Source organism: Elgaria multicarinata, chromosome 5 (genome assembly GCF_023053635.1).
Source record: "Elgaria multicarinata webbii isolate HBS135686 ecotype San Diego chromosome 5, rElgMul1.1.pri, whole genome shotgun sequence".
Lineage (NCBI taxonomy): Eukaryota > Metazoa > Chordata > Lepidosauria > Squamata > Anguidae > Elgaria > Elgaria multicarinata.
The window spans coordinates 13003174-13023841 of NC_086175.1; the positions used below are offsets into that span (position 1 = coordinate 13003174).

The 20668-nt window shown below is 42.8% G+C and overlaps 1 protein-coding gene across 2 annotated transcripts in view; it reads left to right on the forward strand.

Moving 5' to 3' along the window:
• Positions 1–529: 529 nt before the first annotated feature.
• Positions 530–20668, forward strand: part of TDRD3 (tudor domain containing 3) — a 388945-nt gene continuing 368806 nt past the window's right edge. The window contains exon 1 of one of the 2 annotated variants that reach the window (XM_063125988.1): positions 530–662. In XM_063125988.1, coding sequence (XP_062982058.1) covers positions 622–662 — 41 coding nt within the window. In that variant the 5' untranslated portion in view covers positions 530–621. The remainder of the gene's footprint in view (positions 663–20668) is intronic. The other variant, XM_063125987.1, reaches the window with a different exon arrangement.

The following is a 20668-nucleotide window of genomic DNA, read 5'->3' on the forward strand; positions in this document are numbered from 1 at the left end:
AGCCACACTACGGCTTTATAGTGGTATTGAAATGCCCTGGCAACTGTTGCAGCCCATTGAGACATACTATATACCACTTTCATACTGCCATATGCTGCTTGGTGTGGCTCCTGCCTTTTATAGACCGCTTTCATAGTGGAATATCCTGCTTGGTGTAGATGAGCCCTCAGTCTCCTAGGAGCAGGCTGAGGCAGCTCGTTTTAACAGCCGTCCTCATCTGAGCCCTTGCCCCCGCCGCCGCCGCGTGCTATTCTCTATAGGGACCTCGGCCAAGCATCATAGAGTCGCGACGGCTCTATGGTCCTCCTGAGCCGGGAACGGAAGCGGCCGGGCGCCGCTGCGGGTCGGCGTCAGGAGCCTCGTGACTTCCGGTGGCGTGCGCGGGAGTGGGGGAGGGGCTTTCCTTTTCGGGCCAGAGGCGGGGCTGAGGCCTCCTCTGCGCCGCCCGCCGCCTGGGCCTCCCCGCCTTTGGGCACGGCAGCCAAACACCCCCCCCCCACCCGCACCCCCTCCCCCGAGTCCTCCTGAATCTGCTTTTGGCGGGACGGGGCCTCGTTACTCCCCCCCCCCCGCTCGAGAGGAACTTTGTGAGGGAGAAGAAGAAGAGGAGGAGGAGCAGCCATGGCTGACAGAACCGCCTCGACCCTCTCGGAGTCAGGCTGGTGAGTAAAGCAGCAGAGGAGGGGAAGGTGGTCCATTGGCGTGGCTTCTTAAGGCTCCTTCGCCCCTTTGACTTCGGAGTGTGAGGGGAAGAGTTGCAGCCTTTTCCTTCCGGGCCTTCTGCGTGGCTCGTTATTATTTAATTTATTTATTTAAAGCCTTTTTATAGCGCCGCCTCGCCCTTTCTGGCATTGCCACGACATATAAAACGGTTCCATTAAAACTCTCAACCAGCTCCAATCGTCTAGTGATCGCTCGCAGCTTTTAAAAAACCCTTTAAACTGCTTTTTTTTAAAAGTCGTGGGGATGCCTTCAGAGGCTAACACGTGTATTGTAGTGGTGGTGGTGGGGAACACACAACAATGGCTGCTACCGAAAGGCCCCAAGGGAATAATGTGAAATTTTGTGCCTTTTTGGCACTTGTCTCGTTGCCCTTCATTGAAATGGAATGTGAGATACAAACGAGCTACCCATAAATCAAGGGAGGAAATGGGCCACAGGAATTGAAGTGAAAGAAGAGGCCTTAGATTGCTTTAAATGTTAATTTTGCTGTTTGCTTCGATATGGTTTTAAGGTATTGCACTGACCCCCCACAGAGTCAGTCTGACCTGCTGCTTCTGTTTAGTAATTTTTAATGTTACAATTTATGTTAAAGGCATCTTGAAAGCACTATAAATAAATAAATATTGTTGTTCCCCACCTCGATCAAAATGGAGAGGTGGGTAAGAAATAAATTTATAATAATAATAATAATAATAATAATGTTAACTATGATGGCAGGGGAAGCAGATGGGGAAACCAATGACAGAGCATGAAAGTCTGGAACAACACTTTCTGGGACTGGAATGATAGGGCTGGGACAGAGATGTGATGGTCCACGGGACTGAGATGATGACCTGGGGACTGGAATTACAGCCCCCAAGCCTGAAATGACAGATCTGGGATCCGTGTATGTTATCTTGGCACATCCAGATATTAACACATTATCTTTCCAGTCAAATTCGATCAGTGTGACTAGTGATCATAAACAAACATGTTAGTTATAGTTCAGTAAACTATAGGACTGAGAAGCCCCTCCACCCCCTCTAGGTATGTAATCTGCACACATTATTTTAACTTATTCCAGGAGTGAGTGTTTTCCAAAACTTGCTAGTGGAAGCAAGTTTTGTTTTGTGGCAGCCCTCACCCCCCCCAAAAGGAGGGCTTGCTTTACTTCTTAACAGTATGCACACTTTTTGCTAATGAAATATGTTGTATGTTTCATGGTGTTTGATGGCAAAGCAAGCAGCATGATTTTACTTTCTGCAGTTGCAAGAAAACACTTTGCAGTCTTCGGTTGCCTTTGCCTACATCTTCTGCACATATTGACCATCTGCTGATTTCTTTATTTGTGAATTGCAGAAGGTATTGACAAAGTGGTTCCTTTTCAGTCCTGATAAGAAGACTTCAGAGCAATTTTGTGAAGGAAGCCAACACATTGTATTTCATTTTCCTGCACTTGTAGTTCCTGTGCAAACTTGCATTTACTTCTATCCAGTTCTAGCATGTTCACTGTCTATTGTACCATATTCTTGTCCTGTCATCAAATAAACTTGTTTGCCTGAAAGCAGATGTAAAGATACAAGACGAACCACTCTCACAGTGCCTTTTGTCAGTCACTAATAGTGAAATCAGGAGATGGATAATATTGGCATATGTTTTACACAAAAGCAACTTCTCATTCAAAGAATGAATTGTTTCAATGAGAGAAAGTTGTATCAGGCTTTTTCCTGTCATCAAAAACCATTAAACCTCCAAGGTATTTAAATAGTAAAACCAGTTGTCACTAGTGAGAAGCAATTAAAAGTTTTTTGTTGTCACAGAAGTAAAACTAATATCACTGCCTGTAGAGTGAAAATATTTTTCCTCAACCATGTTGAAATGATACGTATAAGACACAAAATGGGGTGGGGAGGGCTATAGTATTTTGAATTTCCCCCCCATCATTGTTAAGCACACAGTTTAATTTTACGGTGCAAAATGTTGATTCATGAGTATCGGTTATACACTGTCAGATATTTAAGATCATGTAAGAGAAATGTTCAGACCAGTATTTCATTAATTGCACTAGTAGACCATAAAACCAGTCATGAGCACATCATGGCTACCAGAAGCCTGTTCTTACCTTCCCAATCCTTTGATTTTAGTCCCAGGGCCATCAGCTTTGTCTCATTTCTGTCATAAAGGCCACAGGGATTGTTGTTCTAGTCCCATCCCTGACATGGCAGCTGCAGAATCTGTCATGCCAGGCCTGCATCCCAGTACCAGGGACTATCATTACAATTCAAGGCCTGTCATTCTACTTCTATGGTCCATAAACTAAATCTCTGTTCCAGACCTGTCGTTCCACTTCCAGGCCTGCTTTCTGCTCTCAGCTGCTCTGACTCCAGTCCCAGGAGTCCTCAGGGACTGTCATCTCAATCTCACAGGCTGTAACCCTAGTCCCAACCTTGTCACGACAGGCCCAGGAGCTTCACACCAGTCCTGATTGTCATGGCAATTCCAGGTCTGCCATCTTAGTCCCAGGGGCCATCATTTCAATCCCAGCTCCCCAGGGGTCATCACCACAGTCCCATGGTCTGTCATCTCAGTCCCAGGAGCCATTATCTCACTCCCAGGGTGCCCTAGGGACTGTCATTCCAATCTCTCATGGTCTGTCATTCTGTTTCCATCTTTTCTCCCTGTTAGTGTGGTTAATATGATTAATTAATTGACTAAACTGTCTTTAACATCAAATTTAGCATTTGAAATTACAAAACAGAAAGACCAAGGCAGATTTTTTCTATCACTCTAATTGGAATATCTTAAAATCATATTGAACCAAAGATTAAAATTAACATTTAAAATAATGAAACAGATGAATCTAAGCCATTTCATTTCAATTCCTGTGGCCCATTACATTTCCTTAGTCCCATTACATCATCAGATTCATTCCTTGCTCTATTTGTAGGTCTTTTGCAGCTTGCATAGATTTCAATACAGCCCATTCATGCCAACAGACAATCTCACCTCCCATTATTTCCTATGGGCCTTCCAATACCTGCCATCGTTTCCAATGGGCGTTTTTGTCCTTGGTTTTATTAACTCCTGCAGATGCAGGAGCTTTCATCTGATCATTGGTATCCTAAATTGGCAGACATGCATACACAAAACTGGAGTATTAGGAGCTGTTTTAGTAGTAGCGCATATTATATAACAGCGTCAGGGTAAGTGGCAGTATATGAATAATGCAATTGGGGAAAAGATACAGGTTTCTGTCATGAGGAATTTATAACTTAATTTACAGCACAGGACAACTGAAGGAGGAAATGAAAGGGCAAGGATGGGGATCATATTGGATGAATATTTGTGAATGCTATTTTCAGTTGGACTAATGTACATATAAACTTATATCATTCTTGCACAGAGGTTTACAAAAATTACTACCTTACATGCACTTTTATTAGCCTGTCTGACCACATATGTTTATGTTAGTCATTTGTGGGCTAAAAGATGCAGCTTGTAAAATTTCTTTGGGACTGATTTTTATTCATTCAAAGTAGCCAGGTGAATGATTGTGAACTAGCTGGACTTATATATGGTGGTTTAGTGCCAAGTGCTTTGTGCACGTCTTGAATTGCAATTCTCTGTGCATGTTTGTGTCCCAGGTCCAGTACAGAGATCCTCTTCTCTAAATTTCCTGCTGTGTTTGTGTAGGAGCTTTGAGAAGGGTGCCTATATGCTGGGCAAGGACAATAACCTACTGAGGGGATCTATGGACTTCTCACTTACATGATGCTTAGAATGTTGAGTTTCTCATACATCAACTAGGCCCGCTTCACATGTAATGTGATATTGTGGGTTAAACAACCCAAGTTAACCCAGCAAGAAATCGTACGTTTACTCCAAACAACCCAGAGTGTCCAGGTTCAGCTGTCACAATAACAACTTACAAACAGAACAATTAACGATTCTTAATAGAAAGCGAGGAACGTGCTGAAAGCTGCTCACTTGCTTGCACCTGGCAAATTGTGGGATAATTAACCAACGTTATCTCATTGCATGCAAAATGGGTCCTGGTTCTATGGCCCTATTCAGAAGACATCTTAAACCATGTGGTTTAAGGTGTCTTCTGAACAGGGCCTAAACAGTGTAAGTAGTAATTTTATCCTATATTGCATATGTGGCAGCTGAGGAAGAGAGGCTTGTTTATGGCCACCTAATGAATTGGTGGCAGGAGCGAGACATGAACTCTATATTATCTGATGCATAGCTTGGTCTCTTAGCTGCTGTTCTACACTAGCTCTCAATGACAGGGTTCTGTTGCTCTTGGGAACACATTTTTCAACCTAAAGTTGTTTTGTTGACCTGAAAGGCAGTCTTGTGTTTAGCAATTGCCCGATCACAAAGATGACCAGGAATTCCATGTAGGCAAGTGAGTGGGCTGGCAAAACAAGGACAGTAGTCTATCCTTCCATGGTCAGCCTGCTCACCTCCTGTGCTGGCTGTGGAGGAAGGGCCTTCAGTTCCACTGCAGTCAGTATGAAACTCAGTGAACTGCGTAAAGAGATATAGAACTGTTTTGATTCTATCCTACTGTGTTTCTAGCCTACAAAACTTTATTAGCCTGCTCTTTACTCATGAGAGGGCTCCCTCTTATAACTAAAAAGCAGGCTAGGAAAACAAAAGTAGGCTGGTAACTTTTGTGGGCTTAGTAACAAGGCTGCTTTCTGACCTTTCCCTCACCCTTATAATTAGTGTCTGGCAGCTGTTGGCTCTATATCTGTTGCCTCTACTCTCAGTGATAAAGGTGTTGTGCATGATTTCATCCATTAACCTGGGAACCTTCTTTCCTTTGTTTGGGAAAGTTTTAGCTTCCTAAAGTAAACAGTGCTTCAAGCTCCCAGGGTAGGGCGAAATGTCTCAAAGATCTATATAACCTGGGGAACAGAGGGATTTAGCTGGTGTCGCTTTAGGAGGAATGGCTCTCCGGCCTAAAGAAACTGCTTCGGTCCCTGAGGAGAGACATTCTGTATGTCGTTGGGGATGCCGGCATACAACCAGGTGGATAACAGTTTTGTACCTTGGAGGGACATGAGCTTTCTTTGTTTATTCTTTGTACCTCCATATATCATCTTTTGTATATTCAATAAACTGTTACACTGTGATCTCTATCATTTTCATCACGCTGGAACCTAGGTTTAGGTGGGAACCATATCAATCAGGCTCCCCTAAATTAAGCAATTCAAGACAGATTCATAGTTAGTCTGTAAGATCCTCTTTATGAAAATCTCCCTCCTCCTTTTTTTAGTTGATCCAGTATGTGCTGAAGATACCGTATTTCTTCGATTCTAAGACACACTTTTTTCCCATATAAATATCTCTGAAAACAGGGTGCATCTTAGAATCGCGGGTGTGTTTATTATTTCTTAGAATCAAAGCTTTTTTTCTGTTCGTGGTATTGAAATTAGTGTGCGTCTTAAAATCGATGGCGTCTTACAATAGAAGAAATACAGTAGTTTGACAATGGGAATACACTTGTAGGAGTTTGCACAACTTAGGAAGAGGTCTACGAGGGCTGTATATTTTTAGGATTTTGTTACAACATAACATTACCACTTTGTCAGGTGTACCCTTCTAGTTATATCTATTAATTACACTGTTTTATATGAAATTGTTAAAAGCTATATTAATAATGAGTAATTTCCTTGCCTAGTGCAACTTGACTTTCAGGGCAAACCATTCTCTACTTTCAGATTTCACAGCTTTGTTAAAAAAGAAGAAAAGCTGAATACTGTGAAATACTGAAAATGTTATATCATCTTTTAGGAGTGAAATATTCAATTATGCAAGCTTGATACACTTCCTCACAAACTTAGTAAACAAATATATTAATCTTTAATAATTCAAAAGTGTTGTTGAACCCAGACTTTGTGCTGGGTGGTTTGGTTGGCTAGTTTACAAGTGTGTTAAAACATGTTTGTTCACCAATGTGAAGCAAGGTTATTTCCTGCTAGTTATTAAATATTTGGAATGGGGGAAGCTATAAGCAAGCCTAAATGCTTTTTCCTCCTTGTTCAGGGACCAGTACTGTGGAGAAGAGAAAAATGATCCTGCTATAATAATTGCTTAGCAGTCTTATTTATTACTTTTAATTTAAATAAATAAAAATAAATTGATATTGTAAAAGATTATTGTAAATTGCAGTGTAAGCATATTGTGGGTGGGAAGCATACTTATTTTACTTGTATTAATAAACTTTTTTTTTAAAAAAAGAATGATCCATAAATTGTGTATTTCTTTAATAGTTAAAAATTATTTCTGTTTGCAAGCAAAAATTTGTAAAAATGTATCAGAATAGAAATAAAGTGCCTTTCCTTTCCTTTGGAGTAAGTGGCAGCCTGCCCTTCCTACAGAAATAAACAGAAAGGCTGATAATGCAGACGCCATTGTTCCCCATAAGCTTGGGTGCCTTGCAGTACTCTTTCTGAAAATTAAAAAATGCCCCCACCCTATTCTTGGCAAGCTCCAACACAGGACAACAAGTGTCTGCTCTCAAAATCAGGGTTAAAAAGGCTAGAAGATGCTGTTTTTCCTCTCTTCCAGAGAAATCCATTCCAGATTTCTCTTTCTTCCCTGCATCAATTCCCCTTCATAACTCAGTCTTGTTGTTTTGTTATCTGGATCAAGTTGCAATAAGTCCTAGGGAATTGACAAAGGTTGAGGGTTAATCATTTTACAAAGCTAGCCTTCTGGTTGTTGTTTTTTAAAAAACGCACAAAAGTATGTGCCGTTTAAATGATGTGGCTCAGTTTAGGAGCTTGTTGACTGGGAGATATTTGGAAGGATTATATTCTCTGGGTGGAGTGGAGCTGTTACTACTAAATTCTGTAAGGATAATGCTTACAGGATAGCAAGGATAGCAAAAGAAATTACACTGAGAAAAAAGTATATGGAGAGAGAGAGAGAGAGAGAGAGAAATTAACTGAGCAGCACCATAGAGAAATTGAAAATGATGTGGCTCCTACTCAGCCTACCAATCAGATCTGCAGTATTCCTGGAAAGGGAGGAGAAAAGGGGGACCCTTGCTGATGCCATTCAGAACTAGAGAACAGCCTCTCAATAATCTACTTGCATTTTTTTTCTGGAAGCCTGACTTAAGTGCTGTAATGTAATCTCCCTCCCTGAGTACTTTTGCTCCCCAAGGTCAAAGAGCCCTGGCCTTTTGGCAACTGGGTTTGTTGAAGACTGGCTGATGTATATGCATCTCAAAAGTTTTTGCGATAGCCGAACGTATAAAATAAAACCCATAATATGGCTTAAGTATTCAGTTAAATTCAAAGGTTTATTTGGAAATTACTTTTATTGGAATATTTATACGTATTTGAAGATATCTACTGCCCTTGCATTTAAGGTGCGGGTGGAGAGGAAAGGCACTGAAATCTGTTAACATACTGTATTTCTTCGATTGTAAGACGCACACTAATTTCAGTACCACCAACAGAAAAAAAAAACCTAAGACACACCCGCGATTCTAAGACGCACCCCATTTTTAGAGAAGTTTATATGGGGAAAAAAGTGCGTCTTAGAATCTAAGAAATAGGGTACTAACTTTAGCAGCCCAGAAAGCTGTACATTTGCAAATATCTATATATGAACCTGGGACTTCCTCTCATACAGAAAGTAAACTTTGATATACAGAACTGTCCCTGAAAGTGCCTCAGATATACTGGACACATTGAAGAAATGTTACTGAAACTATTACCTGCCACTTGCAGAGCTCACTAGCATAGCATTCAGGAACTAGAACAGTTCCCGTTACTCCAGCAGCATCGGAGAACATGTGACAGGGCTTTGCTCAACATACAAGTAATTGAATATATGCAAGTAAATGAGTACAATATATGTTAAATGTACATACACATGTGCATACTAATTCAATACATTTACATGAACGTGTGTATCTGGCTGTAGTAATATCTAGTTTGGTTTACTGTAAAACACTTTATGTGAGGCTGCCTTTTAAGAGTACTTGGGAATGTCAGCAGTGAATGTCATTGTTTTGGAGCATGTACTCATTGTTATACCAACTATACTGGCTTCAGATGTGTTTCTGGCCCTAATTCAAAGTGCTAGTTCTTATTTTTAAAGTCCTATACAGTTTAGAACCTTGATTCTTAAAGGACAATCTCCTGTATGAGTGTGCTTGTTCATTTAAGTCATCAGGAGAGGCTTAGTCATTGGTAATATAGGAGGGGAATTTCTTTGAATAGTACCTAGGTTATGGAACTCTTTGCCCTGGCAGATTTTCAGGTATGAACTTCTGGAAAAGTGGCCGGGAGGGGCTAGGAATCAGTGTAGGAGCAAGAATCTAGGGTGGCCTTGGATTGCCAATCATTTGGCTTTTCCAAATTTTATTAGTCCAGGAGGGGTGGGGGCAGAGTGTTAAGGATTCTGGGGTGCTTGCGTACTTTTGCATGAGGGGCAGAGGCCTAGGAAAGACAAATTCCCTGTCAATTTGTTATGTTTGATTGTTTTTAATATTTTAGTTGTAAGCTGCTTTGGGTAGCTCATGGGAACTAGAAAAGTGGTGTATAAAAGTTTAATAACAATTTTTCTTTGGGGTACTACTTTGATAGCATATTTGGATTGTGGATTTCTTTGGGCACCTTGAATAGTATGTTGCCTGACTCACTGGTTTGAGTAATCTGGAACGTCTTGCTTTGTGGCCACCTTAGTATGGCATGCTGTGTTCGCATTATCATTCTATTTGTAGAATTGTGGATTTATCAAGGCATGTCTTGGGGCATCCTCTTATGTTGCCCATTCTATCTTGATGCAGAAACTGAAGCTGACTTCCTTCAGTGCTTTTGATCACTATTTCTCTGTGTGATGCTGTGTCTATTTTGCCTACTCTCCACATTATGTTAAAATCAATTGCTTAGTCTTTTAAATTCAAATGGACACTTTTGACATTGCTGGCAAATGCTGCAATAAATGAATCAAAAAGAATGCATGTCTCCCATGTGAGTTGTCCTTTCGATAATACAAAGAAGCATCATAGTGGCACTTTTATAATAGTGAAACTATCCTCTATTAATTTCAGTGACCAGCTATATACTAGAGTTTGTTTTAACTATTGCTATTGTTTGCTGGCACTATTGCTTCCTTGCTTATATTTAATTTTATTTTCATGTATAATGGGTTTTTTATTATTTTTATTTGTAACATTTATTCCACTGTTCATAATAGAATCTCTCAGTGGTTCACAACATTAGATTACAATATTAAAACACAGTATTAAAACATACCATAAAAACACAGTATTAAAACATTTCTAACAACAATAAAAGAGCAGTAAAATGAGACAGTGAAGTGGAGTGGCGTAGTTAATTTATTTAAGTCCCAGGGAAGACTTAGGCAAACAAGTGTGTCATCAGGAGGTGTTTGAATGATGCTACATTTTCTGCCTCCTGAACAACATGAGGGAGGGTTCTTAAAATGGTGGGTGCTGCTATAGAGAAGGCTCATCATCTGGGTACTTCATGATGACATTCCATCTGTTTTGGAACGACTTCTTGTAAGTAAGAAGGTTTTCTTTATATATAACTGATTTGTTCTTAATTGTATCTGGCCCTAACATATGATTTACTGCTGAATCTGCAATATGTTGTATTTTGCCAGGTGGAACCTCTTGGCAATGGCTGAGGTCAGTGGTAGGTAGGTCAGAATGATCACAGATGTTCCAATTTCTCCCTTCAAAAAACCATGGGTGGAAGAGATATGGAGCTGAAAAATGAGGAGCCTATTCTGTCTTTCCACCACAGTGATCTTCAAGGCACTTAGCAACTCAGTTGAAAATAATATAAAATACTAAAACAATACAATCTAAAAGCCTTACACATAGGACTGAATTAAGTTACCATATATTTTATCTATCCATGAAAGGCCAAAGGGAGCAAGACATTTTTATCTGGTGCTTAAAGGGTGACAGTATTGGCACCAGACATATTTGTCTCTGAAGGAAATTCCACAGTTGAGGCACTGCCATGGAACGCGCCTTCTCCTTGTAATTGCATGCTTAATATCCAAAGATTGGGGCACTTGGCATTCTGAGTAGGGCCTCAGACAATAATCTTAGTGGAGAAGCAAGTCCAGAAGCAAGTCTTGGCTGCGACAATGGACTGGATGAGGGCTCAGTCTTCCAGAGAAGACTGAGATGCTGTTAGTAGGTGATTCCGCTGACAGGATGAGGGGGGTGTTCTACCAGTTCTGGATGGGATTGCACTCACCCTGAAGGAGCAGGTTCGTAGCTTGGGGGTTCTTTTAGATCCATCATTGTCACTTGATGCTCAGGTGACCTCAGTGGCACGGATTGCCTTCTACAAACTCCGGTTGGTGGCCCAGCTACGCCCCTATCTAGACAGGGATAACCTGGCTTCAGTTGTCCATGCTCTGGTAACCTCCAAGTTAGATTACTGCAATGTGCTCTACGTAGGGCTGCCTTTGAAGACGATTTGGAAGCTGCAGCTCGTGCAAAATGCAGCGGCCAGATTGATTTCGGGAACCAGAAGATTTGACCATATAACACCTGCTCTGGTCCGCTTGCACTGGCTGCCTGTATGTTTCCGAGCCCAATTCAAGGTGCTGGTTTTGACCTATAAAGCCTTACACGGCTTGGGACCACAATACCTGACAGAACGCCTCTCCCGACGTGAATATACCCGGTTACTATGTTCAACATCTAAGGTCCTCCTCCGGGTGCCTACTCCAAGAGAGGCTCGGAGTGTGGCAACGAGGGACAGGGCCTTTTTGGTGGTGGCCCCCAGACTATGGAATGATCTCCCTGACGAGGCTCGCCTGGCGCCAACGCTGCTATCTTTCCGGCGCCAGGTTAAGACTTTCCTCTTTGCCCAGGCATATGGTGGCGCATCCTAATCACCCACATGTTTAGTTTTTTAGCGGTTTTAATGCTTTATGTGTGTATGTTTTGTGTTTTAGAATTTTAAATTTTGTATATTTATTTTTATCTCAATTTTAGAATTTCTGTAAACCGCCCAGAGAGCCCTGGCTATGGGAGCGGTATATAAGTGTAATAAATAAATAAATAAATTAATTAAAGGAGAAGGCAGTTGTTTAGATACACTGTGCAACGGTGGATAACTTGTGACCCTCCAGGTTTTTTGGTCTGCAACTCCCATGATCCTTTTCCATTGGTTATGTTGGCCAGGACTGATAGGAGTTATAAGCCAAAACATCTGGAGGGTCACAGGCTGCTCATCCCTGCTTTAGACCTTTGTAGATTAAAAATAGTATCTTGAACTGTGCCTGGGAGGGAAATGGAAGCCAGTGAAGATTTCTGAATATTGGTGAGAATTGTTCAAGATGGCAGGTCCCTGATAATACTGTAGTTGCTGTATTCTGGACTGTTGAAATTTTCAGATGTAGCACCATTTATATTGCATTTCAGTAACTGAGCTTGAAGGTTGTCAAAGCCTGGATAACAACTGTAGCAAGATCATCTCTCCCCAGAAGGGACAACAGCTGGCACATAAACTGAAAGTGGTTAAACGAGTTCCATGCAGTCAATACCATATATTCGTCCATAAGCAAGATTAGATCTAATACCCCCTGTATGGTGTGAACCTGAATACCACCCCCATGGTGAATAGAGCCACCTACCATCAGCGTTTCCATCAAGATTTAATATATTAGTCCCCCCACTCCCATCCAACCCATTACTGACTCCAGGCACTTATGTGATAGGAGGAGCAGTGCAAAATCTCCCACACGGCCTATGGGTAGGAGAGGTTATACTAATGGCAGGAAGGAAGGAATTGTGGATGGGGGTTGAATCTGTAGACCAAGTTATGGGAAACTAGGTTTAGAGTCGAGATGGTAATTCTTGTTATTAGTACCAACACAAACACTGAGGCCAGAAATGGTCCTTCACCCACATTTCTTTTCATAGTAGGCACTTGATTAACACCAAACTTAATTTTATAATTCAGTAATTGACATGGTTTTGAATCTGTGTAATCCTTTGTATGATAATCCTCCCTGCTAATAATACCTAATGGCAATCTTTCATTTTTTAATCATAGAATCATAGAATAGCAGAGTTGGAAGGGGCATACAAGGCCATCGAGTCCAACCCCCTGCTCAATGCAGGAATCCACCCTAAAGCATCCCTGATAGATGGTTGTCCAGCTGCCTCTTGAATGACTCTAGTGTGGGAGAGCCCACAACCTCCCTAGGTAATTGATTCCATTGTCGTACTGCTCTAACAGTCAGGAAGTTTTTCCTGATGTCCAGCTGGAATCTGGCTTCCTGTAACTTGAGCCCGTTATTCCGTGTCCTGCACTCTGGGAGGATCGAGAAGAGTTCCTGGCCCTCCTCTGTGTGACAGCCTTTTAAGTATTTGAAGAATGCTATCATGTCTCCCCTCAGTCTTCTCTTCTCCAGCCTAAACATGCCCAGTTCTTTAAGTGTTATGCTCAGTACATACTGTGGCATTACCCCACAGTTCTGTTCCCTTAGGTATGTCTGGGCTTTGTATGTCTAGTGAGTGCAGAATGTTGGACTGAGTGGGTGTGGCTGATGATGCTGTGAAAAGTGGGGAGGGATATAAATGGGGGAGTCTAGAGCAGGGGTTGTTGGTTAGTTGCTTGGGAGTTAGGAGCGTCAGGATTGTCAGTGGTGTGGGGAGTGAAAGGAGATAAGATTTTAAGAGACTTAAGATTACTGTTTTTAGTTAAACTAGTAGATTAAGCAGGTTAACTTGAATTTGAAGTAACTAAGATCTGTTAAACAGAAATAAACATTTTATTTTGTATTGTTACCTCAAACCACGTGTCTGCTTGACTTCATCACCGGCTACGGTTACTATCGTAAACACCTTATATATAACCTTCAGCTTATTACATACACAGTAAAACCTTTTCAGATTCTAGCCTTTACCCTCTCATATTGTGTTTTACCCTACCCTCAGGTTGTTCAAGTGGTGGCGCTTGGCTTGAGGAGTGTTTGTGTGTGTCAAGGCCTGGTGTGTGAGGCCTGTGTCGTGACACATACCATAGCCATTTGGAAATCTTACTGTGATTTAATATTCTTTAAGCAGTATGGATATGTACTTTTTTAAAATTTGAAGGCTGATTTGCAGTATAAACCTAGCTGTTGGTATATTAGGAAACTTGACAGATGGCTGAAAAACAAATGTTGTATTTTTCCTGGGGCCTTTAATGCTGAGCCTACAAGGTGTTGAGTATTGCACACAACTTATTTTTTATGCTATGATTAGAATTAATGAAACAGATTATGCACTTAATAAATAATTAACAATGACAAGCTATATCTAGATACCATAATAATGTGAAAGCTGAATGAAGAATTATTAAATAGATTTCAAGTTCAATCTTACCTGAGAAGAACAAAATGTGTTTTGCTGATGTTGTTGTTTGTTTTGTTTGGCTATTTACAAGGCTGTTCCAATAGATTACAATATAGAAACTGCTGTATGCTTGTCAACTTTGAAATTGGTACAGCTCCAAGCTAAGTATGGCTTCATTTCCAGTAGAAATTCTAGGAAAATACATTTTTAATTATTTTGAAACAAAGCCTCTTTGGAGAAAACCTGCTTTTCTCAAATTATTTTCTTTAAAAAGTATTGTACTCTGCAGTGATATGAATTGCTTTGTATGCTAGTATATTTAATGCATCTGAATGCTCCATAAAATGTATTGTTTTAAAGTTGTATTAATATGCCATGATTCCCCATCTTCAGTGGTGTTAAGGGTCAGAAATGTTATGTGATAAATGTACATTAAAAGTTTTTGATGATATGGTTTGCTGCCTGATACAAAGATGAGAAAGATAGCCGTGCCATAACAATTAATGAGACATCAAGGTGAAAAGAGGGTTTGAAAGTGTAATGTGTGGCATCAAAGTCTTGGAAGAATCCTATAAAGTGGGAAAAGCAACATTGATTAGGGCTTACAGTGTTTCTAGTCTTTCAATGCCTTGTTTCTTCTTGAAAGTATAATGGGCAAAATGAGATACAATTTATTCAAAACAAACAGATCTTGTAATATTTTCAAAAACGTCATTCTGACCTCAGTTTCTTCCCCTTGGTCTTAACGTATATTTTGTTTGTGTCTCTCTCCCTCCCCTTCCCTAAGTTCTATTTTTTTCAAACTCTGAAGTCTGAATATAACTTACAAAAATGATCACAAACTTAATTAAAACACAATCCTGATTTTTTTTTTTTTAGTAACCAGTTAAGATGTACAGTGACCAAGAAATAGAACCAAAGGACAGGTTTATGCAGAGAAGAGTATGCTTGGTTCTGAATGACTTGGGCTACCAGGAGCAAGTTTAGCTCCCACTCCAGTATCGTTCTTGAGAGCATCCTTTACATTTCTTCCATAAAATTACATAATTGACTCTTACCTCCTGAAGGGAAAAAATACAGTTGGAGACAATGGGCTCAGACAATTATGGCAAGGGAAGCAACCATCATGGCTGCTTCCCCCACCCCATTTGCATTATTCCTCATGCTGTAGTGTGGATTGGTGTGGCACCTGAGCCCATTGTGTGAGGGGGGTATCGTACCCACTCTACAACCTATGATGTGCAGTAGTGTTTGTAGGGTGGATTTGACACTCCCCCACCCACTGCACCCCAGGTTTGGATAACACACCAACCAGCGCTGCAGTTTGGGGAATAATTCAGATGGCTGTCGCGCATGTGGAAGAAGCAACCTTGATGGTTGCTTTCCTCAACGGAATTGTCTGAATTCGTCCAGTGGGTTGGTTCACATGACACAACAGTCCACCATACATTATTTTACCTGGGGGGGGGGGCTGTCACATTGTGGGTGCCATTTTGACATGGTGTGGGCAGGCGCCTGGCTTGTTATGGGTTTTCAGGTTGTGCGAACTATGGCAGCAGTGGCTACTTGAGTATAAGGCAATCCTCAAATAACCTGTGCCTTGTTTTAGGTTTATTTAAGGGTTGTCTACCCCTCACACAATCCCTGTCTGGTGCCTGTATTGCTGTCAACCCACAGCAATACAGGCACCATGCAAAAAAGACACCCATGGGCACCTGGCAGAACACAAAGACCCCCTGTGGGTAAATTAACCTATGGTGGGTTGTCATGTTGAATGAACTGTCCCAATGGGAAGGGCATAACTTGCATAGCCCTCATTTCTAGGAATCCTTATTACTTACAAGTTCAAGCTCCACATATATTATGCTTGTTACTAGGGGTGTGCACGGACCACCCGCTCCGCCCCGCGGGCCGATCGAAAATTTCGGATCGTCCCGGTCCGCGCCGCTCCGCCCCACCCATACTCCGTTCCTCTTCGCCGCGGAGCTCTGGCTCCGAATTGGAGCTCGGCAGTGGAGGGGAGTGGTGGGCCGGGGGGGGGGGAAGTGCGGCCCAGACTTCCTGGTTGAACCGCGGGCTCAATTGAAGAAGCCGACGGACCGCGGACGGAGGTAGGTAAGGGAGAGGAGGGCGGGGGGGGGGGTTACCGGGCCCTGCCGCCATCGCCGCCTGTGCGGCGATCGTGGCAGAGCCCGGTGAGGGACCAAAGGGGAGGGGGGCCTTACCTGCCTCCGTCCGCGGTCCGTCGGCTTCTTCAATTGAGCCCGCGGTTCTGCCAGGAAGTCTGGGCCGCAAGTGTGGCCTAGACTTCCTGGTTGAACCGCGGGCTCAGTTGAAGAAGCTGAGGGACTGCGGACGGAGGCAGGTAAGGGAGAGGAGGGGGGTTTACCGGGCCCTGCTGCTGTCACCGCATGGGCGACAGCGACAGCGGCAGGGCCCGGTAAACCCCACTTACCTTTCCGGCGGAGCTCCGGATCGAGGCGAAGGATCCGCCTTCACCTTGATCCTCTTCGCCATGCTCCGCCAGCCCCCCAATCCTCTTCGCCTCTGCCTTAAGGGGAGGCGAAGCACCCCGCTCTGCTTCTAATTCGCCGGTCCGATTAGAAGCGGAGCACATCCCTACTTGTTACAGTGGGAAACAGAAGTACAGTAGCTACATTGGCCAAAAGAAAATTTCCCAAAGATGTGAACCTAATGCCCTTTTTATTCCAACTCGAAGGCCACAAAACACTACCAGTGCTTAAGCTCTTCAGAACTGTTGGTCAGACAAGATGGTACATACAATTTGGCTTCTATTGACTTTTTTATACATAGTACGCCATCTAAAATTATATGCAACTTTGTTACTATAAAACCTATCTAGTTTCTCTAAACTTTAGTTTTCCGCCTACTAAAAAACCCTTTCACCTAGGGATAGAGACTGTTTTGGAGTACCACTCACATTTTATATTCTTAAAAATAGGAGTTCAACTATTGTTTTTGTTCCTTCTTGCCAGCAGCTCTTGGGAGGATCCCAGGTGCAACCTGAAACCACCTCTGTACCTGGTATAACCAAATTTCAATATCTGCAGCCTACTCCCATGTTTCCTTCTCAAGACTGTAGCTTTTTGCTTTGTTTACCATCTTTCCTGAAGAAGAGTTCTGGAGAATTTGAAAGCTTGCAAAATGATCTTTCCGTTTTCCTAATGAAGACAGTGAAATGGATTTTGAAAACTTTTGTTGGATTCCTTTTTAAAAAATTTTTGCTAATGCAGCTACTTTTTATTTTCCAATTGAATTGTGGTATATAAATCTAAGAAATACTAGCTTGACCAGTAACAATGAATGTTAATAATTTTTCAGGCAGCTGCAAATGTGAGTCACGCCTTACCTTCCATCAGGGTTGATAAAAATTAATGATTAAAAATTATAAACTGGGTTTTTTAAAAAATATTAAATCAGATTTATTTTTATTTAAGTCAGATTTTGAAATGTTCTTAAAACAATTATTAAAAAAGAGCAGAGGTCAAAGTTACCATTGTAGATACTAATTATACAGCTTCTAATTTTATTCTATGAATAAGTTAGTTTATTTTGCTGGGAGATAACTTGATCAGTGTATATGTGGTGGTTTACGGAAGCACATGCACTCTCTTTCTCTCTCGTTGTAAGGCTAAAAGGGTGGGTGAAACATCTATGGCACACTGAGATCCTTGAAGGAAAGGCAGAATAAAAATCTCTTTAAATATTTCTCCCTCATTTCATCTTACTGCATCTGCATCTTCTGACTCCCTCTACACTTCAGCACTGCTGGTGCCACCTCCACTTTTACACTCAACATTTTCTTTTTAACACTTTAACCCTACATAACATCTCCCTATATTTAATGGTAACTTCTGTTTGTAGATCCTGAGCACAATGGTGTTAATGAATCCCCCCCCCCCCCAAATACAGCAATAGCTTACAAGTGTTAATATTCCAAACTAACCTAGCATAATGCTTATGTCAAGCCAGGGCTGTGGAGTCGGCACATAAAGCCTCAGACTCCTTTAATTATATATTGATATAGGAAATACATTTTCTATATATTACCTACATCGACTGCAAGCACACAACTTTTCAGAACCCTAACCTGTTAAAGCCCGAGTCTAAAGGCTATAGCTAAGACATTCTGGGTTTTTTATTTTATTTATTAAAGAAGCCCCAAAATGAAAACAATGAGGTTATATTTTCTAAAATCCAAATAAAAATCTCCTTTACTGTGTTACGTGATATGCACTCATTAGACCTGTGTACGACTTGCACACGTTCTAATGAGACACACACACACTTGTAAGGAATCGTTGGACATTGGTTATAGAGCATCTGTAGCTAAGTAAGGTGATTCTTTTCTAAATGAATTGCTTGACCTAGCCTTGTGATTGCTCTCAGCCCCATTCCTGTGTTTTTTTCCTCATCTCTGTTGGAGATGGAGGGACTGCCTTGACTGTTGGCTGCCTCAAAATGGAATCTGTACTGCTCACTCACAGGAGAGCTACTTCGTAACAACTGTATTTTATTCAGTTAAAAGTAAAAGTTGGTTTTTGTGCTTCCTTTCCTTCCTCCCCCCACTCCCTCCCTCATACACCTCAAAATACTCTTTCTTCCCCCACAAACAACCCAGTGGGGCCCAGCGCTTACCGCAACCAGCCAAGATTACCAAACTCCTTCTTGTGCTTGGAACTCACATGCTTGGAGCACCTGAGTCATGGTGACTCGTCTGAGCCTGCCTGTGAAGGAGCAGCGGCACTCTGGAAAAGACGGCACATCGATCCGTCTTTTTCTGTGCTGCTGCCGATCCGCTGAGGGGGTCTGAATTTCTCTGGCCAGCTGGACTGCGAATCCGGGATTTTTGTCCAACCAGCCAGAATATTTTGGAATTGGCTGGAATCCAGGACAGTCTTGGTTTTCAGGGACATATCGCAACTCTATATACAATTTAAATTTATTAGGAGTCGGTACATTTTTACCGACTCTGACTCCAGTAACCCAAGAATTGCTTATGACTCCACAACTCCAACTCCGACTCCACAGCCCTGTAAGCTTTATATACTGTATTTCTTTGATTCTAAGACGCCATCGATTCTAGGACGCACCCCATTTTAGAGATGTTTATATGGGGGGAAAATATTCTGCCACGCATGGGGTTCGGATTGCAGGCAGGTAAGGGAAGAGATGTGGGTGGAGGCCAACCGGGGAGCACGTGCAAGGGCCCGGAGGCTTTACCAGCTGCCACCACTTCTTGCTGGGAGCGGCAGGGGGTCGTTCACGAGGCGCAGCTGCGAGTCCCGGAGCGCGTCCCGCCCGCACCCCGGCTCAGCAACTCACCTCCCGGGCGCCGCCTCCATCTCCCCGGCCAGCGCTGCTGCGCCTCCTCTGCTGCACAGAACCAGCAGCCGCAAGGAGCCAGCGGCGCCCGCCCGCCTCGCACAACCCTCCGCGAGCCCTGCAGCGCCCGCCCGTCTGCGCCAGGCCCGACCCGGCCGCATAGCCATGCCCACTAGGCCCAACCGGGCCGGCTGTGCTCGTGGTGCGACGGGCGGGGCCCGCTTAGGGCTTGGAGCTCCGTTGGTGTGTGTGTGAGCCCGGTTAGCTCTGGGGAGCACAAATAGGCCCAGGGCAGCCGCGGATCGTCGCTGAGGCCCCCAATCAGGCCAAGCACATTCCCCAGCCTACATGGTGAGTGCAGAGCTGCTTAGGTGCTCAACAAGCCCTTGAGCCGCCTGGGCATCGAGAGCAGGGTGGAGGGATAACAGCACACTTTGCAGGCGATTCTAAGATGCCATTGATTCTAAGACGCAGCCCGTTTTTAGAGATGTTTATATTGGGGAAAAAGTGCGTCTTAGAATCGAAGAAATACGGTATAGAACTACTAAGCTCTCTAATCTGTTTTGTAATCACCAAGCTGATTACCATCTATTGTTCAGTGTATATATGTATTTAAAAAAAAAAATAGAGCTTGGGCTTTACTACAGATCTCTGAAATATGAAACAAAGCTATTCTGAGGTGTTAAGTTGAAATGAAAACATTCTCATAACAAAGTAAATTGCAAGTGTTGCATGACTGAGTGTGGATGATGGTGAAATATGTCCTAACTTAAATTGTTTCTATGGGTGTGTTCAGACAACACAATAGCCAACCCTGCCCTTATAGTCCACTCCACAAATAACTATTCACATGTCACGCTTGGGCGACATGCTAATAAGTAATCCATGGAGTAGGTTATAAGGGCAGGGTTGGCTATTGCTCTCTCCGCTCTCCCCACCGAAGGGCGGCGCTGGTTCCCCCTTACCTTATTGGGGTGCAGTCATTCCGTAGGAAGGGGGGAAACGCTACCTCCTTCTCCCCCGCCAATTCTTGCTCCCCCGCCAATTCTTTCTGCAGTGCTTCTCCCTTGCTTCAGCCGCAGCAAGAAGTGGCGGACTGATCTCCTCTCCCGTGGCTGCCGATGCAGCAAGAACCCACGGGCAGATTTTCTCCCCTGTCAGTGGAGGGGATCTGTCCACTGGTTCTTGCTACGGCAGCGGACGGAGTATGGGAGACGTGGCGACCATGGAGGGAGACGCACCATGGCCACCGCC